We start from the raw sequence: 25,051 nt of genomic DNA on the forward strand, positions 1-25,051 counted from the left end.
TCAATCAGGTTTAATTTTGTGCATATGGGATTACTTTGTAAATTAATATATGAACGTTTGCCTCAGTCATATATAACATGCATCGGTGTTTGTGGGGGTAATAAGCAAATAATAAAGTATATGAGTTGTATTATTCTAAAAATTACATATTATACATTCATTTTTCTACCTATGCATATCCTGTTGTTGTTGTTGTTGTTGTTGTTGTTGTTTTCTATTTCAGAAGGCCACATTGGAAATAAGATATATATGATTGTTATTGTATGTTCTTAATGTGTAACCTTCTTTAAATAAAGATATTATTATTATTATTATTATTATTATTATTATTATTATTATTATTATTATAAGCTGCTACGTGGGAAAGCATCGCCCAATGTTTTACAAAAACACACAAGCATACTTAGCATAATTTTGATTAATATAAACCCTTATCAAACCTTTTAACGTTTATCTCGACTTTTTTACGATGGTCCCAACGACTTCGAGATAACACGAGTCGACTCTAGTTCAGTCAGTTGCGGATGTAGACATTTTACTTGAAAGTAAATTTCACCTGTATGATAATCAATAGACTTAGTCACAGCGCAGACTTAGTCGTCATATCATTGTTTGTCACAATAATTGTCATAATTTTTCCCCTGCCAACGTATATAATGCCACCTTTACCATTGATCAGATGTTTGCGTAAGTTAATATCGATGAATTCCGTCTGACACTATCTTATCTTTTGTACCAAATTTACTTATATAAAGAACTGAAGATCTACAAGTATAGTTATCATTTTGGAAAATATTCCAATTTGCATAACATTAATACTGCCGACATAATAATGTTCTGTCATAGTTTCTAATAAGTTTTGCTGTAATAATGGAGTTATATGTATGTGCGTAAGCATGCATGTGTGCGCGCATACGTGTGTTCACATGTGCATGCGATTTAGTTTTCTTTGATCGGAATCTAGTGGTGTATCAAGATAAAGTTACACGCTGTATAAATCACAAAAATATATATAATTAAAGAAATTGACTGTTATTAAAATTCCTTTGTCAGACAATCAAATTCAAATTATCTTAGTTAAGATTTGTTTTTGATAATTATTTGTCCGATGCAATTTGTTCAGATAGAATTTCAAGACGTTTTCTGCTTTAGCTAATATACTACCATGACTAATATGTTAATCATATTTATGGCAATGATATAATATCAATAAAGAAGAAATGTACAAACATGTTATCCATAGATAAAGAGGTATAAAAAACAATAAACAGTAACAATAAGAGTAGTGTGTCACGATTTGAGACACATTTTACTTTACTTTACTGTTTCCAGAGTTAGAATAACAAAGGCTTGTGAAAAATTTAAATTCCTATGCAGAAATTTCTTACACGGACCCGTCAAGCTGTTATTAATGGAATTGTCCAAAATCAATTTTGGAGACATTAAGATGAAAACTTAAAGTCGGCTACAGACCCTGCTTACACTGCTGGAGTCTCCAGGCAGGCTGGCTGTAAGGTTAAATGAAATTTTTAAGTAAACCTTTATCCATTCATTATGTAAATGTCGGATAATTTTAGTCGAGATCTTTACTTTTCATCTATATACCGGAATCATTTCTAAATGGGACAGTGTACAGTTTGAAATTTTACCAGTTATTTTAGATTTTGACCCAAACAAATAAGTACTTTAATTTATACTTGTCTATACCTTTTCTTCATTTTTAGCCCAGAATGCATTTCAAATTCCTTTTTATAAGAATGAAAGTTATATGCTTTTTGACACAATATTGAATCCATTCCTGGAACTAACCAGTACTAAGCAATGAGAGTAAAGTTTCATGCCCAAGGAAACAGCGGCTTCTCCCTTGATGTGATTTGAACCCTCGCGATCAATAATCTTTAGATTATTACTACTCCGGCTCGTAAACCTATCGGCCCGTTTGACCTTATTGCAGAGATGTTATCAAATGCACATAATAAGAACTGGATACAGCTAAGTGCAAGTTGACATCTTAACAGACTGGTAATATCCTATTTTAGAGATAGTAACCAAATTTAGATAATAGTAACATATTTAGACGACAGTAACACATTTAGATAAACAATTTATATTTAAATAAAGCCATTTTTACCTACACCTTAAATGCTTAGATAAAACTAATCTTAGGAAATGTATCATCCTTATAATGCATTTCTACTTGATTAAGAGGAAAATTATTGGCAGTAGACTTTTATAATGAAGGCAATTTTGTGTTAAAATAACAACTGTATGTCAACTGACCTTAACATCTACGTACACATGTAAATCTAAGTCTCTGTATGAAATTGTTAAAAGCACTTACGTGATCGTTTATTCAAAGATATAAAACATGAAAAACAAGATCATCAAGGAAAGGCGGCGTTCAATGAACGCAGCCCCCACCCGACCCAGTAACAAGAGCTAGTGGCAAAGAGCCCAAGAGGACCCCAAACAAAAACAGGAAAGGGCACAAGGCAGAGCACGGGCAGGCAAGCCACTACCTAGGAATAAATAATTAGAAACCGACAAGGAACCAAAAGAAAAGAAATAAATGATTCATTATTAGACACATAAAGTCTAAAGACACAGGGGAAGGGGACATGGCACCCGGAGAGAGAGGGGGGATAAATAAAAACTAGGGGCAAAGGGGAAGATACTTACCGTAGACGAGAAAACAACAAGAGACACAAAAGTGTCACCGAAACAGTATAAAACAACATAGACAAACATCTGAGGAACACAGACGGGCGCCGCCTTGGAACGGTCAGCAGAATAAATACTGCTGGTGAGTTTAGAACGGTTAATGATGCACCAAACCTCACTCTTAGCCCCCCCCCATGTTCCTATAAACGAGACAGTGTAAATAAATTGAATCCCCGCCAAGTGAAATTCTAACAGTTGTCATGGTTACAAAAGGTTAAATAAGTAAAACATTGAAATGCTCATGTAGAAACATACAAAAGAAAACCCAATGACCATAACAAAAGTACTCAATGTCTTAAAGGAAGACAAAGCAACAAGAAGATCACCTACAAGGGCCCGACGAAGCAAAATAAAATTACTTAACTTTTTATCTGTTTATTTATATTTTTTGAAAATATAGTATCTTTGATCGTTTCATTGTTTCTTAAATATGCTGTAAATATTCCCTCCTCTAGATATACTCTTTTCAAAGCAATATTTCTTTGAATTTAAAAGGATCTTTCGTTTCGTTTGAAACATTTGCTAAAACATTGCTGTTCCACTTTTTAAATGAAACCGTTTAGCTGAATCAAATTAATCAAGGTTTTGGAAAGGAAAACCTAAATTCCCGGATATGACTTCCGACCTGGTTATCTACGGAAATTAAAGTATGGAATAGAGTACAACAGGGACATAGATTTACAGAACTTGCTCTTTCAAATTTTCCATTTCGCTGCGAGCAATTACATGAGTATAGATTTTATTTGAAAATAACGAAAAATCAAAAAGGGATAACAACGGGTTTATTACGATTCATGGCATCGATTGCTATCTTAATAGGCATGGGGACGGGGGAAGGTGGGTTAAAATAACAATCAGTAAACGCCGTTAGATGCTGTCCTAGTTATAAAGCGTCTTGAATAATAGAATTCTGTCATTTGCAGAATAAAAGTTATCTTATCATATATTTTGTTTTAAAGCTGACAGTTGCAAATTAATTTTGTTTTTTATAATAGAAAAAACAACAGATTTTAGAGTTTCATGTTTTTTGTTTAGGTTTATTTAATATATCAAAGTTATTACATATAATATAAAAAATACACGAGTAAATTCTGAAAAAGATAATAAAACAATACTCAGTAGGCACAATGTTCGCCGTAAAGATGGCTTTCCCCGTGTCCTTATACCTAAGAACTATTTCACCCTCTTATATTACTGTACAGGTACACAAGTTTAATTCGATTAAGATATGTCTTAAGTTAATAAAAATGTGATAAAGCAATTTCTGTGTGAAAAAATTTGATTATCATAACATATAACTTCAACAAAAAGATGAAAATAAAAAACAAAACATAATAAAAATATAAATTAAAATGAACGACACCATAAAAGTATTTCCCATTCGACAAGCGGTGTTTCATTACTTTCGTTGGATCTCCCTTTTTTGCAGAATAAAAACACATTGAGAACCGAATGATTGCAGAGTACAATAGAATAATGCACTTTTACCTTCTTTAATATCAGCATATTGGCTGACCATAATCGAGTCGCGCCCTTATGTTTAGAACGCCCCTTGTAGTTCTTATAAATAAAATCCGGGATCATTAGCAATGTATCCTCATTATGTATCAGCCAGTAGCTAACAAAAACAGTTTTAAAGAAAATGTTCAACAGTTGTTTTGAATTTTAATAATACAAGTACCTCTTGCCATTTTAATACGTATAACATTTTAAGCATTTTCAAAATTCTTCATACTGCTGCTTCATTGTCACTCTCAGTGTTTGCAGTTTCTTGTTGGTAAAGAGCGTATCCTTCCCTCATAAACCGTGTTATAAAAACACACAAAGCCTCCCAGCTTTCTTTCACCTCGATTATGAATTCCTCTCCAATTACCGATTCCCAAGTATCTATCATACAACTAGAGTACACTGAAAAATAGTCCTCTTTAAACCCTTCTATCATTCCATGTTTTGCACCGAGAAGTAATAAAGTCTGTTCCGATTCATCCCTATTAGTGTCTAATGTGTCTACAACATGTCCTAACGTTTGCATAAACTTCTCAATGTGCTCTTTGAAAATTGGATCATTTAGAATATCATCATCCTGTATATTTCTGCAAATATAAGATAAAATTTATTAAAGGAAAGCTCAGGAAAGAAGAGTACGCGACGACACGGAACCATCGGTAAGGCACCCAGAGAGTTAATAATGATAATACTTATTAATGTAGCCTCTGGGATTCAGGTGTTGGTATTTTTCCTTATGAATATCATACGCGCTATTTCGTACTCATTCGTGAGCACGTCACAGTTTCTGATAAAATCATTGTGTCAATCACATAAAAAATGACAGACGGGATGAATAACACTTTGTTATGAACAATAGTAAAGTGAGTGATATAATGCTTACTATACTATAGTTATATATTAATGCTTACTAACAAATTAAACGTTTTCATGTTAATTGCTTTTCTTTTAGTTGTCCTATAACTGCGTGTCTATGAAAAAGCTTTTTTGATGCATCTACTGCATTAACATATTTTCTGTCGTAAGAAAAACATTACAAACAATAGTTTAAAGTCTCAGTTATGGATAAATGTATGATACGAGGATTGAAACTAATAAATGAATGATTTTGATTGCTTTAAGAATTTAAACCTATTTCAGAGCGTTTCTGCCATCATCAGCAGCCAAACTGCAACAGTTTCACGTCGACCGGGCTATTTTGGACACCTATAACATTCTCAAGAAAAGACTCACTGGCTTGATATTTTGCAAGCGTGAAAGAATGTGATGAGTGCTAATGTGTATAATATGAAATGTTTTAAGACTTGAGAGACTTCGAAAAAAACCCATTGTTTTCATAACTTTTTCCGAAGCTTCCATTTTAACCCACTCACAAAAATTTATGATATTGGTGATCGAGTACAAAATTTCGTATAGTATCACCAGTCAATGACATAAAGTGCATGTATAGAGCAGTAAAATGGACGTAACTTGCGTTACCAAGTTTATTAATCAGTAAATTTTAGATTGTACCAATACAAAAACACGACTGTTTAGTAACCAGTATAGAACCGTAACCTGTCTAAATCTTTTAATTATCTATTAGGTAAAAAGTGGCTAATATCTGAATAACTTTTAAGAAATAATAGATCTTATTTACTTTCGTTCCATGAAAAGAGATTTAATCTGTGGCTCGGTCAAAAATATCAGACGAAATAATTCTAATCCAGTGGTGAGTGTGTTGCGAGACAGCAATGGCCACGTGCTCTTTATTGAGTCTATTTGATTGTCAGAGAAGTCCTCGCCATTTTCTTGGAATTCAACATCGTCTTTACTTTCAGTTTTACTTGTATCACATCCCATTTCAGTTTCATTAGAACGAGCAATGCATGCAAGACAAAATCTGAAAAATACCAAATACGAAAACAGATAAACATTGGAGAGCTACGTTCACAGAAGGCAGCCGCTCATAGCGGACCACCCAACAGAACAGAATCGGGGTAACAGGCGAATGGACATGTAAAAGTACTTTTTTATTTTTGTTTAATAGGTGCAGAGTTACATAGTTGTCTGACAAATAGTTCTTTTATGTAATAGTGGTAATAATTTTGGTAATTATGGTCTCTGGCTTTTGATTTATATTTTTATCTATTGAATACACACATTTTTGTTTACTTTTGTCATTTAAAACTTCTTTTTCTTTGCAAATTTTATTTTAAAACAAATCCGGAAAATATAAGATTCATTGACAGCAATAAAAAAAAGTTTAAAGGTGAAAATTGCTATTTCTGTCCCACCTTTTTTTCGTGTGAGATAAGTGCAACATACTGCATGCCCTATCACACCCTCTAGCATTGGCTTTCTCTTTTGGACCATATTTTAAAAAATAAAAAAATATCTTAACGTTATCTATAGTTTACAAAACTTTTGGATATCAACAATACAGTTGAAACTTTTGGATGTATTAATCTAATACTGACAGATTATACTATATTTATAACAAGTTTTGGATATATCAATCCATTCTGACAGATTATACTATATTTATAACAATATATTTATTTCATTTGGGAGTAGACGAAACTACTACATGTCTTGACAAGTAGTTTTTTTATTAAAACAAAGTGCCTTTATCTATTTTGTACACCTGGCAACATTTTTACTTATTGTACCAATTAAAATTTTCAACTAACAAAAAAATATCAAAATGATAAAAACAAACTACAGAACTGTGCCTTAGCTAGTTTACCTTTAACGAGTAAATTAGATGTGCCACATGAACTATCACTCAATCAGGGAGTTTACAGCTCAAGCAAGTTTTTTTCTACAATCAATTTATTGACAAGACACTTGATTGAACTCTGCTTGTCATATTATCTACTAGCAGTTTTCAACAAGATACATTTACTTCTTCAATAATCAATACCTGTACATGTATTTAATAACAGGATACATTGCACAAAATATTTCACGAATAAAATCGGCCTCGGTATTTCTCCATTTATTCCCATTTTCAATGACATATTATGGCTGTCGGGGTGATAGAGGATGTTGTCAACCCAAAAACTGGTATATTACCTCGAGGGGCAGCCGAGGGGTAAAATGCCAGTTCAAGTGTTGGCAATAACGTCATCACCCAGGCAGCCATGTATTATTTATTTTATTATACCGAAAGACCTTAACCACAATATTTGCTGAATATGGATGTATGCACGAGTTATGTGCCCCAGGGTGATATAAGAAATATTCCCCAGGAAACATATCCTAGGAGCAGAACACACAAAAGGCCTATCGGAGTTTCCCATTGAATGATATATCGAGGCATAACAAACATGTATATATGAATGCCTGTAATGTTGCTGTGCCTTAGAAGGGTAGTGTCACTGGAACAGTGATGATTCACTATTTCATCACTGTCAAAACATTGAGCGTACATGACTCTTAACGCTCCTGCTACATCGAGATCGCTGCTTTCACATATCCAATTTTGTTAATGAGATTATTGTCTGCCTCAAAAAAATAAAAGCCCCCCGTTTAATCCCCTATGATAATTTCTCTCAGGCGTCGAGAGTCTCGTATTTGTTTATGGTTTGTTTGTCATTTTATTCATTTTATATTGAGAACGTATTGTATTAAATAAGTCAGGTCATTTAACAATGTAATAAAACATCGCATGCATCACATCAACAAATAAGTTTCATGACTTCCTTTTCCGTAGATTTATGTCCCTCATAACACGACACATCGTAAAACTAAACTCAATTGGATTTCTGTTAAATCATTTTAATTTTCTGTACAAGGAGTAACATAGTGAAGGATCTCAATCTTTATATTATTCTTTTGGCTATTAATCTATTTCAAAGTGTAATATTTTACGTTTAGAAAATGATTGAGTCAATCACTTTGATAATTAAGCAAATTGAGTTGTCTTATTCTAGAAATTACACAAAAAATTATTATACACGTTTTAGTCATTATATTTTGTCCCTTTATGCATGTGTTGTTTTTTATTACTGTTTCAAAAGGCCACGTTGAAAAAAAAGATATATATGAGTGCAGTTATTATTATTATTATTATAATTATTATTATTATTATTATTATTATTATTATTATTATTATTATTATTATTATTATTTTATCGTTATTCCTGATATTATTCAATGAAAGGCAAAGATCTCGCACAAAATATTGTAAGAAAAGATTCGATTTAATAAAGTGTATTCTAGGTTGATGTTTTCAGTATCCTATGAAGTTTCCTACAACATTCCCCTGATAAAACCGTTCGCCGTTTCCTTAATACATCATTTTCTATTCAATCGACACATCTCACACATATAAATCAATGTTTGTTTTTTTCTAGTTGTGATTTTCTGCGGTTTTTATCCAGATTTATATATTTTCTCATGAAACAATTCTTTAAACAATGCTTAAACAACATCGAAGCTTTAAAAGACGCACAGTCTGGTGGCAAATATCTCCCATCAGTTTTAAATCAGCAGAAATACTAATTGCTGCTTTGAAATCACGAGGAAGAAATGCGTGTCACAAGGGAGTTTACCATATTCTGCCTCTGTCTTAAAATCAATAGATGTAATCTGCATGCAGACACAATAATAATGTCATCGTGGCATTCATAATGCTTCAAATCCATGTAAATTCAAACAAAATAGTTTTTAGGAGAGGAAATGACGAACTGTCTTTTTTGTTGTCAATACATGCATATAGTAATACGATAAAAACAATTTTCACGAGCTTTTAAAAGCAAACGTGTAAGTTACATTATTTGTTTTCCATAACAATGTTGTTCGCACCAGCTTATACGAAATGACGACCTAGTTAATATGGAAAATGTATTTATTTATAAGGATTACACTGCATGAATATAAATTCATTCTATTCATTGAAATGTAAACCTGGCTATAAACTAACTAGGACAGTTAAAGATATCAAACAAAAACAAAGATCTCTAAACAATTATTAACAGATTAATTCCTAAACAACATACATGTATTGGATGACCTTGCACACACATTATTCTTGTTTCTGATAGCCGTGTCTCTAAGCAAGGATAATAAACAATCATACATAATCTACATTCAAAAATCCGGGCGTTATAAGTACAATGTATATTTTTCTTTTAAGAATAAATAAGTTATTATCATAAAAATAACAGTCAACTTCTTGAAAAAGACATATTTAACTTTTGTATACGTCGGAGATTAATAAAATTTGTGCAATTTATAAATATCTTTCATTTGCAACTGTTCACAATTGTCAATGTTCTATGATTCCTTCTGAATGTTATTCATTTAACAGAAACATAAAAGACATTCTTATAAATTATAAAAGACATTAACATAAAAGTCACTCTTTTATAAAATATTAAACTAAAAATTAAAAATACGGTAATTGCACTGGCTACTATTGTTAGAGAATATAATCGTATAAACATATAATTACAAAGAGGGAGAAGTCTTTATTAAAGACTCTATCACAATTTTTGTAAGAAATAAAGAGCAATGTATGTACATGTAATAGAAAGAGCATCGAAACACGGTATTTTTGATGTTCTTTCTCTTTTGTATCATAGGCAAAAATAAAAAGACGTTCCCTGTCGTTACAATATTAAACCCACGACAAAAGTAACCAATGTACGAGCATCTAAATATGACTTTTGTCTTTATCTCTTTCCCTGTCGATACAATAAGTAAACCCCAGAAAAATGAGCCAATCATCGAGCATGCCCTAAACAGCCAATGAGTGCGGGTAACTTATACATGCACTTCAGTTAACGCACTGTGCATGTATTTGTATACGATTTAACGCTGACACATTTTCAAAAGTACACTATGATAAACAATATCAACAAGAAAAGGCGGCGTTCAAAAAAGCAACCCCCACACGACCCAGTAACAAGAGCCAGTGGCAACCAGCCTAGGAGGATCCCAAACAAAAACAGGACAGTGCAAAAGGCAGAGCACGGACAGGCTTATCATTTATTTCTCCAAACTATGATATAAATGATATTAAAGGTTCATAATGTTTCATTTTTAGTTTAATTTTGTTTTTTGTTTATTTTTTCTTTAAGATTATCTTGTTAAATCAGATCAGCTTACACGAAATTTCATTATGAACTAAACTGGAGACATAATTTAATATGTAATGTTTAATTCATAGTAAATTATTTGTACTAATAAATTAAATCAAGTTTCTATTTTCTACAGTTTTCATTTAAAATTGATGATCCAATTCACATAAACAAGACATGTTCATGTTTCAACTACATGTAATCATTCTTGCAATATATAGGTATAGTAGGTTATATTGCACAAATTTGTTACATTTTCAAACGTTATAACATTAAATATATCACAAGAATAACGATTTCATGAGACATTAAATTTAAATATAAACCCTATGCCTGCTAGCGGCAAGTGATTCTACCCATGTGACCATTGCCGTTTAGCCATGGTCTGCTCTGTTTGCTATTCAGCCAGTAAATATTTTGAAAATTTCCTTTAAAAAATGAATGGATTTGTCCATCTGAAAAGACGGACAAGTCCATTTATGACATTAAGCGTGGTAAGTGTTAACTTATATCAATCTTAATTTAACAGAATCATTGATTTGCTATTTGGAAATCATCTTAATGGAATTAAGCATAATAATACTTATTATTTTTATGGATTGATGAACAACGCGCGTAAGTCATTAGAGCGGCCATGATGTGTCAAGACATTTAAATATCGTAGAGCAATGTGGTACTGATATTATGACTTTGATTCAACTAAGTACAAACATAACACGTGATTTATTGGACGTCGTAGTTTGTTTTCAGTTTGAAAATGGTCACAAGTGTACCTTATTCTAACTACGTGTAAATTGCGTTTATGAATAACAAGCTCATAATATATTTTGGGTTTAAGTGCAAGTTATTTAATGATATTTTTAAACAATAAAAACGTTTGGACAACATGTAACACTTTACTAGTGCAATGCATGACCTTTACACGTGTACTAATCTATATACAGGTGACATCTAAGTTAAGAATGCACTGCACAAATTTGCAATTGTATCTGATTTGCCAGACTGAGTTAACCTCTTGTCATGCTTAATAACTTAATTAAATGGACGTATCCATTCATCATTCTATAGAGAACTTTTCAAAATAAATACAGATTTAACAGCAAACATTGCAGATCATGATCAGACGGTAATGGCATAAGTATGTATATTCAGTTGCCGTCAGTAAGAAGGACGCTATGCTGTAAGCAAAAGGAATACAAACTCGCCAATCTACACCCCAGCCGATCTATATTATCTCAATATGTAAAGGTTATTTGGAGAAATGTTAGTAGAGCTTTGAGACATGTATTGTGTAAAAATAATGTATTTCATGTTCATGTATGGTGTTTAGAAGACATTTCAAGTTTCCATTGAATGCATTGCCTATATGAACATTTCAACAAATTCTACGCATAGAAGGTTGATCAAAATTATAAAAACGTTATCTATAAAAAAAAATATCAAATTTCTTTTCTTGCTACTACACGTGAAAGTTCCAGTCCGATTCTAAATTGTTATTATTTATAATAGTGTATTCTACTGGGTCAGTTATTCAAAACAAATTCACAGCAAAAGTTCTTAATATTACAACACGTTTTCAACAGATTTACTCAATATTAAGAAAATAAAGTTCAAAGAAATATTTTCGCTGAACGTTCGAAAACGTTATGATACTTAATGACAATTTTGAAAACCTTTTTGTTTGTAGATAACTTGAGGTTCTATTTCAAAAACCAATTATTTTCATTGGATTTCAGAGGCATTTAATACTTCAGGTAAGCATTATGTCGTTTCATTTTCATGTGTATAATACTATTAATATAGAGGATCTAGAAAGGGAAATGGAAATAATTAATTTTCTATACTGAATTCTTTGTACGACTTCAGTAAAATTATATGTACATAATACGAGCTTCAACGAGTTCAATAATTATGAAGCCATAGGAATATAATAATATATTTATTTTATGCCCAAAAAACAAACGTTTACAGTAATAAAAATATCATGTTTTATTTTACGCTTTATACAGGTAATACATTTAATATGACCACGTTATATTTGTATAACACACATGACGCCAGGTCAAAGTATATGCCTGGCCGTACCATAATGTGTTTACGAAGTCATGGTCAAAGCGGCAAAAAAAAGTCCATGTGATAAAAATACTTAAACTTTTATATATCATTTAATCTTCATCAAGAAGTAACGTTGTAAACATAATGACTGTCTAATTTATAATCAATGTCTGATTTTTCAAAAAGCGTAATGTGAATCAAATCATGTATAAATAAAATAAAGAAATACCTTTATGTCTTTTGGTAAACGTTTCTTAAATGGTATATCCAATCTCCAAATTAAACACAGTTTACAACACCTTATTTAATTCATGAATCAATCAGGTCGCCTTTACGTGTTTGCCACTATGTGAACCGATAGACATTTATGACAGTATCTTCAATATGAAAAAAAATGTACGACAATGTCGTCTGAATGTATGATTTCTAATAATTGAACAAAAAACAAGACTGATGATTTATACGTTGTAAGCTTCAGCAATGCAAGCTGTATTGGAAAGCTATGGATACGCTCAGACAGTAGGCGTATTCCCTGACATTGAAAACGTTCTCGAATTTCATTTTCCGGATAAAATAATAGACGATGCAAATTATCTCTAAATTGGTCGATCATTCTATATAACTCTGATGAATAGAATCCGATGGAACGAAAAGTTTTTGAATAGATATTAATTCCTTCTCTTATGTGCTAAAATTCTAAATCAATTACTTAACTGTAGTTTTCTAAAAAAAAATGCGAGTAATGAACGACTAAAAATCGATTGCAAGGTGATTTATTTGTGGCACAACACATGGTACTTCATTTGCATTTATAGCAATTCTTAACATAAAATTAATAGTGAACACTTTTAAATTGATATAGAAATAAAAATAAATGATAAAGATATATGTCTTGCTTATACAAACTTACTTTCCAGATGTGATCATTTAAACCCCTCATTATTCTGTGTATCAAAATTGAAAACAAAGTGAGATAATATACGGTATCTTTACTATAAGTAACTGTCTTCGTTATCATCGCAGGTTTTACAGAAATGAAATAGAAGATAAATTATCTATAGATTATACATTTCAAGTCTGTAGAAATATTTCCGGTAACCCGGCTACAAGAATAACCCGAATACATACTCGAGTAATGCAACCGTATTCGTTGCAAATTTGGTTTAGTTAAATAGATCAATTCGCGTGAAGCTTTGCTTCGAACATTGTTAAAAATGCGTTCTTTTCACTTGTTGGATTTTAGATACGATCTTGACATTAGTGTAAAAAAAAAATTCTTTAATATTTTTGCAATATAAAACAGATCAGTTTACATCAAAAAAAAATATTCTCCATTATCAAAGCAGCTTGTAAGATGATGGTATCGCCTAAATTGTAATAACAGAAATAAACAAATGGTAAAAGTGGTAATTTTTAACTATAGAATAAATATGTAAAGCATAATTTTTCTTCATTGGGGAAACCGTGATCAAAATTGTTCATACTTATTGAGGCAAAATAGTCCAAGACGTACAGATGTCTTAGCGCGTTTTTTTGTGCATGATATGACAAAAGGTAACAACTAAAATTTTATTGCAACAGGTACACGTTTTTGAGTCACTTATTCATGGAATCCGTGGTGTTTGTTCCCTTATCTAAAATTACATACCAAAATTAATCAATTTATGATTATTTTTTTAAATCGTCTCATTGTTCTTGTGATTTTTTTAATCTTTCTCGATCATTGATTATTGATTGATTAATATTGATATCTTTAATAATCGAAGACTGCTTTAGCCGGTGCTAGAGAGGAGTCGTGCGAGGAGTTACACTTTTCACCACATCTTATGACAGTCAGCGATTTTCACCTTATAAATGAGCATTATGTTATGATAAAACCCCTGCATATGCTTGAAATAATTTTCAATTGATGATTTGTTCTTTGAAATTACAAAAATAGAAAATGCTTCATTCTCTCTGATTCTAATATGTTCGGTTCCATGAATATTCCGGTTTTGTTTCATTGAACTTCTCAACTTTATGGCTGATTTTGATATTGTTCATACAGTGATAAATTAATGCTGTCTTTATTGATTTTAATCAAGCAAAAATAAATCTCATTTTTTATCCACCGTTATCTTTAGCAACACTGGTTATTATACCTTCTTTTAGAATCAATGGAATTAAATTCTATTCCTATATCACAGATAGCACGATCGAACAAAAAAATCTGTACAGCAATATTTTCAAATGATCAAAGTTTCAGCTCATGAAATATTTATAGCTTTATATATTTACATTTGTTAACCCATACAAAGAAGAAACATAAAGAGAAAAAAAGGAGTGTTAAAATGTTCACAATGGCACTGAAGAACACGCTAATGATGACGCTATTAGACATGCTGTTTTTTTAAATGTGCTTGTCCAGCTTCCATTTTTTGAAGCTATTAATTTTAAGGGTATATGAAGATCAAAGTGTAAAGTAAGTAGGCCTACAGTACAGAAAAATGAAGGTTGATGTAACCAAAGACAAATCACTTTCAATGGTTTTGTGGAGGTTACATTTGCAGTTAAAGCCAAAGACTAATCACTTTCGGTTCTATCCAGTAGGTAGCATATACAGTTAAAGCAAAATCTTTGGCAATCCCAAAATATTTGTAATGATTGATAATACTATTAAAATAATTTATGTCATACATTGTTTCAATAAATCTTGGAGTAAATGTATATAGATATGAATAAAAAATAATACGAAAACCAAAATAAAAGATATTATGTAATAAAAGAATTTTACATAGTATTGCAAATCAGCAAATGAAAATAAAATACAACACATCTTAAATTTGTAAAGCATAGAATATGTAAAATTTACTTCAGATATAGTTTTAGTGTTAGGTTACATAATATTGTGAAATATCACAGAACAATCCATTCCTTTGATTTTAAAGTTGATATTCTCATTATTAGATTCAATATCATATGAATAGACTGAATAATGTTTTAAACAACGTGATTTTATTGAATGACTCACGCACATTTTGTTTGAAGTCAGCTTGTCTTTACTGACTTGATCAAATAAGAAATCTCAGATCTCAGTATTTTAAGATAAGAATATCAAAGAACAGTATTTTCATACTGTAGTATTACCATTTGTCTGTCTGTAAATATATGTCCATATAGTTTGATTGATTTTGCAAATAAAATATATCCAAATATTTGAAGATATATTACAATAAAAAAAGAAATGCACATGTATGTACAGTCACTTGTTTTATTTCGCAGAAATCTGTGTAACGCACCAATAAATGTGTTAAAAGGGTCTTGCATAACGAAATATTAAATCACATTAAAACCTAGGCACACATTTTATATATCCATTTAATATACACAATTCGTTGATGCTTCAATTTTTCTATTGATTTTCGCTCAACTTATCGGGAAGAAAGAACTTGACCCAAGCAGTGTCCAAGCCAGTTCCTAATTGAAACCCTAAGTGCGATATACCTGAACTGGCTATTTAATCAGTTAGCACTTGTATACCACTATGAATGGTTGAAAGATGATATTCTATAAGCACTATCGCATATTGTTACACACTGATTATCACATTTCAGAAACAGTAATTCTACCAAAGGACTAATTAAGCAACCAGATCTAACGTAGCGTAAACGCACCGACCCTACAATTTACATTGACGATCATTAAATTTAAGAACGGCAACATGTTTCGCCATTATGATGATTTTTAGAAATATGAAACAATTAAACCTCAATTCCTACCATACCTTACATTTTCTGGAATGTTGCTCTATAAATATAATTGCGTTAACCTTATTTATTATTATTTATCGCGTAGTTAATAACTATCATGTATGTACTCCCAGCTAAATGGATCTAAAAGCTTTTATTACAAAAGGTCGATGGTCCTACCCAGGTGTATGCTTGAGCCTGAATTAATGCACGGAGGAGGACGTTGGTTTATTCACCACTGTTTGACTTAAAACCTAACGGAGGCAAAATAATTATATATAATATTATTGTTTCAATTTTTGGTAAAGTATCTTCAAATAACAACAAAGAATACACACTCACCTGTCAGTTACTTTAAATGCATATATTGAAGCAAAATTGTAAATCCAAATTTTACTGTATTTGAAAATAAATTGAAAGTATACTTTCAAGACTTATTTACTTGAGACGCAATAGGTACAAATTATGATTTGTATTTAACAGTATAACTTTCCACTACGTATATCACATATTTCATGAATATTTATGAATGCCTATGGAATCATAATGTTCACTGTATATTTATATTCAATGAAAGCATTGCGCCATAATCAATAGCTATACATGATATTGGAAACTTGAAAAAAATTTCGTCTGCTAATTGATTCCATTAAACTATGTCACCGTAATCCATTATTTGCGTACTAACAAAAGTGCCACTTATCACGAGACACATGTTCTGGTTATAATTTCTGTAGAGAGAAAAAAATCTTTGTCAATCAACTGAAATTAATTCTTGATGGAATAAAATTAATTTGAGTCATCGCTATGTAATAAACTTTCATATTAATGACATTGCAAATTTACACTTGAAATAAATAAATACAGCCGTATGTGAATCTAATATAAATGGTACAAAATGTACAAAACATGTTTTTATGTTTTATTCTGCTCTTTGCCGTTTAGATAACTTTTCTAATACGCATAATTAAACTGTAATTGTATATGTAAATATAACTATAAAAAACAGCGAATCACACATTACATTCTAAAACACTCCGATAGAATGTTCAAAATTTGAAAATCAGTTAAATTGATTCGAAATTCTTAGAGTTTGGTTAACATTTAAATAAGCGTTTTTAACCATTACAAAAACAGTTGACGGCATGATTGTTCTGCGGACGACAAAAGTACTTTTATCTTTTGTGATTGTGTTTAACATCTGATGAAATATTTGTTATGCAGACTGCGATACCTCTATAGTATAGATAGGATTGCGATTTTTTGTACATTACGGTATTTGAAAGTGTTCAATCCAAAAGTCGATTCAGTCAATATTTGCGAAACTACGGCTTCCAATTTACATTGAATCATCAACAACCCTGTTTTTCTAAAAACATGAAACTCCAGAGAGCGAAACGGGCAAAGTGTTATCGACATTCAAGTTTAATATCACAGTAACCAGATTTATCGGAATACCAAACCACATTGCGGATACTAAAATGCATTCGTTAGCATGATAGTGTCAACATTAAAAGCTAAATGCAATGAATGAAACCCAAATCTCTGAAATAAAAACACGTTTATATGTGTAGTGTTTTGTATTTGTTTTCACTGCCTTTTAATGTTTAAACATTTTTGTGCGTTAATAAATGAAATATTTATTAAGCCTGCATTGCCTTGTTTTGTTTTTCACAAACAAAAAAAAATAACGCGTTCAAATATTATTAGCGTTGATAATCAAGTTTGCATGCTTTGTTTTGTTTGTCAAAAAAAGAGCAAAAAATAACAAAATATCGTATTTAAATTCAAAAGTTCATAAATACATGTATAGAAAAATAAGACCTGAAATATCAAAGTATATATCTCAAGTTGTCGTTATGTTTTGTATTTCAATACAAGCGTCACGCCGAATAATTACAGGGATGAAACGATCTTTTCTAAAACACGATAGCGTGTTAGTCAATTATTTACATTAGCAAAAACTGTCAATAACAACTAAAAGAAATAATGTTTATAGTTTTCATTATTCTTAAACTAGCAATATTATCTACACATTTAATACTTTGTCTTGATCAATTCATTTGGTAATAGAAGAGTTTTTTTCTCCTCATATTTTCTATCATATGGAAACATGAGAAAAAAAGAAAGGAATTATAACTCTTAGAGCAGCTTTCGAGATATAAGCATCGATTTCTTACAATTATTTAAATGTCATGTCATAGAGAAGAAAGATATGAGAAATCTAAACACGGTTATCAATTTGAAATGAAAATTAGTCGCGAAGATTTACTAGATTTACTATGGTTCTTAACATTTTCCCCAGATGTTAAAAGTGCAAGTAGCATTGTCTCCGGAAAATACGACTATAAAACATGAATAAAACTTTAGGTGTATAGTTACGATGTGGGTTGATCTTAATTATTGTGCCGATAGAAATACATTTATGAATATCTTGGAAACTGGAATGAGCAATATATTAATACCGCTGTGCCAAGGATATTTGTTTGGTTTGTTCTGGATTTAACACATATTTTAACATGCAAATGATATTTCATTCAATAGAAAGCGTGAATGTAATGGAACAACTCGGGGTTTTATATACATGTATTTCGATAGTGTTTAGAAATGCCAACTGAAATGTTTAAAGGCTTGACTGTTGTCATAATATGGTATTTGTTTGGTTTGTTCTGGATTTAACACCTATTTTAACATGCAAATGATATTTCATTCAATATTTTAAATAAGAAATCTACAATGCTCTTTTATATTATTTTATGAGGTGATGCAGACGCATGCTCTGTCATACGAAGAAAAGGGTTCATCATTTTCTCAAACTGACCTATATAAAGTAATTATAAGGATTTTTTGTCTGTCCATTATATATTTCTGGCGAAATGCACTAAAATTTAAATTTAAAAAAAGTTGTACAATTATATTCTTTTCATACTTTCTCGATTACAAAATGTATGTCTGGAGAAAGTTTAAACGAAAAGGTGACCCTGCTCAAACGTTTCCTGGCAAATTCTTCAATTGATGTTTTTAGAAGCTTAATGTTGAGTATGCAACAACGGCTTTGTCTTAAAATTGCACTTTCCGATTAGTTATTATTAAGATTCTAAAGCCCAATATACACTTTAAAACCGTTCCTGTTTTCATTGGCTACTTGTATTTTATATTTCCTACTCAAATGATTTTATAAACATTGCAGAAAATGTGCATTTTAATAAAAGACAATGTATTGTAAATTTCGAGCAGAAGTTTTTAGAAATACATTTTATAAGTCAGAAACCAACGGCAAATCAACATGTGTACACTAGTAACAAACGACAAAGACCATTTTGTGATGAAAACTGATCGCAATTATTTCAGCCACATGTATTGGTATTAAAGTTCAGTTTAATTAATTAAAGAAGGTATTGTTTCAAACAAAAATATATCGATACCGGCAACGCAATGTGAAGTATCTTTGTGCAATAAATTGTATCAATTCAAAGTTATCATTGTTATGCAAATATGCCAATATTAATTTCGCACATATGACTCTTCAAGTGTTTGTGAAAATCTCAAGGAATTGTTATCAATGACAATCTTATGATATCAAATTATGATACAATAACCTTTATAACCGGTATAAACATGTTACTTTGTAAATATTTGCAATATGGCAAATCACAGAGTCTTTGAAGAAATGTTTGATGCGAAGTTATTGTACAATGCAGTAACGCATGAAAACAACTAATATAATAACAATGTTCAAAAGGAGAAATAGACAAATGATTTGATTGCAACGTTTGTATAATTTTTTGAAAACTATTATTTTCAGACATTCCAGAATAAAATGCACCTTCACTATTAATGTTCGGACGTGAGATCAAACAATGAAATTGAAAAGAGATTGAGTATATCCCCGATATTAACAATGATTGTTCAATACCATAGCTCCTCCCTTTTGCATATTGTTAATTATGAATATCAATGTTAATGAAACAAGAAATCAAAATTCTTTGAAATTTCTTTAAATGATTTCAGTCGAATACAATGACTGATGCTAACTGAAAATTAAAGGAATAAAAATGTAATAAAACAAGAATCAACTTCATAGTTTCTTTCCTTCCTATTTTTTCTGTTTCTAAGTAAAGAAAGGTTTTCTGTCCACATTATTTTGATCAAATTCATTACACTTCTGTAGCATTTTTCACACAAAAAATAATGTCACTGGTTGTCACGCAAGTCTTGTTCTTATGACGTCGCTGGTTCTGCTTCACGCTTGTCATGCCATATGGCATCACTGGTTGTTTTTCACACCAGTCAAGTTTATATGACATCACTGGTTGGACTGCACGCTAGTCTTATGAAGTCATTGATTGTATTTCACGCCAGTTATGTCCATATGACTTCACTGGTTGGATTTCACGCTTGTCTTATTCATATAACGTCACTGATTGCCTTTTACGCTAGTCAAGTCCATATGGATTGACTGGTTTTGTTTAACGCTAGTCAAATCCATATGACGCCAATGGTTATATTCCACGCTAGTCTTGTCAATATGACGCCACTGGTTGTATTCCACGCTAGTCTTGTCAATATGACAACACTGGTTGTATTCCACGATAGTCTTGTCAATATGACAACACTGGTTGTATTTCACGCTAGTCTTGTCAATATGACAACACTGGTTGTATTCCATGCAAGTCTTGTCAATATGACAACACTGGTTGTATTCCACGATAGTGTTGTCAATATGACAACACTGGTTGTATTTCATGCTACTCGAGTCCATATGGCATCACTGACTGTATCTTCACTGTAGTCAATTTCATTTGGCGTCACTGGTTGTTTTTCACGCTAGACAAATCTAAATGACGTCACTGTTCTATGTCATGCTAATATTGTCTATATGATGTCAGTGGTTGTATTTCATGCTAGTTTGGTTGTATTTAATGCTAGTCTTGTCCAAATGACATCACTGGTTATATGGTTGTAGTTCGCGCTTGTCAAGTCCAAATGACGTCGCTAGTCTTGTCTATACAATATATATCATTATGCCTATTTTTGTTTTGTTAATGTTTAAGTCGGTTATCAAAGCATTATATGAATATCGTATGAAAATAGTTTATAAATTTTCTGGTTCTTTGTTGTTGTTGTTGATGATGATGATGTCGAAGTGGTTGTTGTTTGTGATGTTCTCTTTTCTAGACAAAATTGCAAATAATGAACCACTGAGCTTAAATGAAATTCGCACTGTCACTATGGCTTTTATTATAATTGGTTTTCGTCTGCAGTGCAGGGCAAATAAAAATAATTTGTTCTCTCACGAAACATAACAATTATAATAATCTGAAAGTCGATTCGGTAAATATTTGTTTCAATATAGAGATAAATTGATTTGCATTTGTATCTTTAACGTTTTTGTTACAGCTGTTTGTAAACCTACAAACACTCTGAAATAATATGTCCCCTACAAGTCTGTGAAAGCAAATTATTAAGTGAATATTTATCTGTTTTATCCCGATTGACACAGTTTTCATGACGCAACGCAATGTTCGACCTTGTTTTTCCAAGATTTGTTTTATAAGACTATCAAAACAATACATTTCTATTATTTTTTATCGATATTTAAAATACTTATGGTAAATGTGACCATTGTAGACCAATCCACTTTTAAGATAAAAGCTGAAAATTTTGTAGTTGAATAAACACATTACGTAATTGCTTTACTCTGCCAATAGGAAACAAATTGCTGAGATTTTCATTCAAATTTAGTATACCAGGATTTCCCCCCGAAGAGAAGCATGATAAATGAACACTAATGAAAAGCTATCACTAGTAGTTTTGAATTATTGGCTTGTATTAAATTGAAAATATATGTGAATTCTAGGAGACCATATGTCAATCTCCTGTAAAAATTAGAGGGAAATCAATTATTTACGTTCCAGCCAAGATGCAATGTCACTGACATCACGTGATTTCAATGTAAGACAATTGAGATATCAAAATAAAATAAAGGCAGCCATTAATCATGTATTTTGGTCTGATATCTTCTCTATTTCAATCTGATTTATCGATTAGACAAAGTCAACAACAGCGCATTTTCTTGACGTTGTTGTTTATACGTTTAATTTCTTGTCATTACATGTCAACAATTACCCAAATAACAGAACAACTAGTAACTCCGAATGATTTTTTTCATTAAGTACAATTGATTTATTGACAGGAACCTGTTTATTTGAGGCGTTACTTTTGTTATAAACTACATGATATGCTTTTTTTTCGGTATGTCTGCCTTTTCAGTAATTTATTTATATACAGTGTGCAAAAGCTCACATTTAAAACAAATAAAGAACACGTACTTCAAAAAGTAATTGTATCATAGTTTGGGGACCTTTCTGTTGAAAATAACTGGTAAATCGTATACATATACATGCACAGTGCGTTAACTGGAGTGCAGGTATTAGTTACCCGCACTCCAGAGCATGCCCATTGATTGGCTCATTTTTGCTGGGGTTTGCAGATGTTTCTAAATTCAAAATTTTACCATTTCATGTTGAATTCTGCTTAAGCCGGTGCTAGGGGGCGTGGACGGTAACTTGCATTTTCCAGTACCGTCCATGAACAGGCTCAATCAAACCGAGCCTGCAACATTTTCAATTTTGTTGTGTTCGACTTTCTTTAGGGATTCTGTTTTTCTCTATTTTAAATGTTATGGAGCAACACGAAATCGAGCCTGCAACATTTTCAATTTTGCCGTGTTGGGCTTTCTTTAGGGATTCTGTTTTTATCTATGTTATCTTATTGTGACGGAAGAGAAAGCGAAAGCGACAGAAATATCATATTCAGATGCTCGTTCATTGGTAACTTTTTCCCGGGGTTTCATATCGTGACAACAGGGAACGTGTTTTTTTGTTTGACTATAATACAAAAGAGAAAGAACATCAAAACACTCGGCAATCTGATTAATACTCGGGGGCTGTGCCCCCCTCGTACAACCAGATAGCCTCGTGTTTCGATGCTCTTTCTATTTCTTATCTAATTTTTTGAAGAAATATTCACTCTAGCTGCACACCCCTTTGCTTACATTTGTTTTTGAGAGCCGTAGGAAATGCCTAAAAATAGATAATGAGTATCTTTATAAATATTTACAGTGTGATATTTTAGGGTATTATCCTGTAAATATCCTGTTTCATCATTTACCATGACTGCACGCTCTGTTACATTACTCCTTAACTTGCTTGAACCGCAAGTAATTAGTCTTTGCCACCAGTAACGAGCATTCCCGGCCTGCACTTCCGCTCTGCAGGCTAACCAGGCTTTCAACTGTTGGTAGTTCAAATTTTGTATTTCAAAATTTGTATTATAATATTGAAATCACAAACATTGCGAATGGACTGTTCCAAATTTAAACCTGAACAAATCCGTTTCACAAAAGCAGTCAAAAGGTTAAAAATTATAGATATTTTTTAGCCAAGGGAGATAACCAAAATATCAAGTATTACTAATAGGATCTGTACACTGTAAAATTTTCACTTCTTTTGCTAAATAATTTTTCCCAGCTCTAAAATATCTTGATGGATGATATGATTTTTTTTATTAATCTTTGAAAAATATTGCCTTGGTAATATATGCTGTTCCGTTTATGTACTTGAAATGATTTCTATCGCATCAACGTTTAATCCATGTATATAATTAAATATGTTTATGATGTCAATATCGCCTACAAAATGTGGGAGAATGAATGACGAATAGTTATTTATGGTTTGCTATTTACGATCATATAATGTCCCCTGTGAATCATGAAATTTTCTCAGGACTTATATCAGGAAAGTAAAAATACAATTTCCATGAAATAAAGTGTTACACATAGGATATTTGTAAGACTTTTTCCATTATGAAGTAATTATCTTCCGATTTGAAAAGAAGTATTCGCCATCAGAATCTATTATATGCCTGTGTTTAATTTTGACTTGAAGTGTGATCAATGCCAATACCAGGAAAACAGCGCCTCCGCTGAGATTGTCTTTCAAAGCAACTCCGCCGAGATCTTTTTGACTGTGAAACAATTATCCGAGATTCGTGTACCATTTGTTGTTGACCTGGAGCAATAACACGGTGCAAATATTCAGAACTCTTTCCAGAGTTATCATCTTCTTGTGCAAAATTACCCAAAAATGAAAATCGTTGTGCGCGCTTTTCAACTTTATCGGCTAAGAATCGCTCAAAAATGGATTTGCAAATCTTCAAACTTTATTTATTAACATATCATTACTCTGAAGGCAATAGGGATCATATTTAAGCAAAATAAATCCACCATGTAACAAAGGCGTTGTAAAAAGTTATTTGAAATATACATTTATGTGAATTGATAATAAACAATGTTCAATTAAACACGAGTGCAATACGCAAAATCCACAACTATATGTATATCCTATCTTGAGTTCAAAGACATTAATCACATATTTGTCCAAAGGTCACACTAAGTAAAGAAAGGATTGATCTCTGATAAAAGGGTAAACAATAACACACAAACAAATAGGTGTATACTAAAAAGCTATGACAGGACAGTACTCTTTATCATGACGTATTTTACCAATTCAAAAGAGGGCTTTGAAAATGATTTTAAGCGCATAAAACCAACGATATTTAAACAAATATTTACTGAATCGCAACAAAATGAAATAAATAGTTATTGTTTGAACAACCTCTGTTAATATCGGTACAATTCCGCTAAATCAATTTTGTTAAATACGTAAGTATTACCGGTGCGTGGTTAGAATTCAAATACAATGACGTAATTATAGAAAATATTCAATAGAAAAAGTACTTAAAATCTCATTTCAAGAAATAGATCATTCTAATACTTAATTGTAAATTAATGGAACACTTTTGGCGCATTGTCCAGTGCAGCAATCCATTCTTTATCGTTTTTATTCTTTCTATAATCCGGAAGCAAATCATTGCATTTATACCAGACGACAATCATAGCGACTATGTCGT

The 25,051-nt window shown here is 31.4% G+C and overlaps 1 protein-coding gene across 2 annotated transcripts; it reads right to left on the reverse strand.

Annotated features, from left to right (window-relative positions):
* Positions 1-3,735: 3,735 nt before the first annotated feature.
* LOC132745114 (uncharacterized) lies at positions 3,736-17,171 on the reverse strand. Of its 2 annotated transcripts, none has more exons than XM_060733942.1 (3): positions 16,421-17,171; positions 5,867-6,109; positions 3,736-4,814 (listed from the first exon to the last, which is right to left on the reverse strand). In XM_060733942.1, the coding sequence occupies exons 2-3, from the start codon at positions 6,067-6,069 to the stop codon at positions 4,451-4,453; spliced, it is 567 nt and encodes a 188-aa protein (XP_060589925.1). In that variant the 5' UTR covers positions 6,070-6,109; positions 16,421-17,171; the 3' UTR covers positions 3,736-4,450. The 2 variants fall into 2 exon arrangements, with proteins under 2 accessions (XP_060589925.1, XP_060589924.1); XM_060733941.1 differs by lacking the exon at positions 16,421-17,171 and adding an exon at positions 12,580-12,848.
* Between the last annotated feature and the right edge of the window lie 7,880 nt (positions 17,172-25,051).

This window comes from Ruditapes philippinarum, unplaced genomic scaffold (genome assembly GCF_026571515.1).
Source record: "Ruditapes philippinarum isolate M1 unplaced genomic scaffold, ASM2657151v2 ctg436_1_1_1_1, whole genome shotgun sequence".
Taxonomy (NCBI): Eukaryota; Metazoa; Mollusca; class Bivalvia; order Venerida; family Veneridae; genus Ruditapes; species Ruditapes philippinarum.

Coding starts and splice junctions, on each gene's coding strand:
- LOC132745114 (XM_060733942.1), bottom strand. CDS start 6,069: ATGGGATGTGATACAAGTAAAACTGAAAGTAAAGACGATGTTGAATTC. Junction 4,815..5,866: donor TCTCTTTTCATGGAACGAAA/GTAAATAAGATC, acceptor TTATATTTGCAG/AAATATACAGGATGATGATA.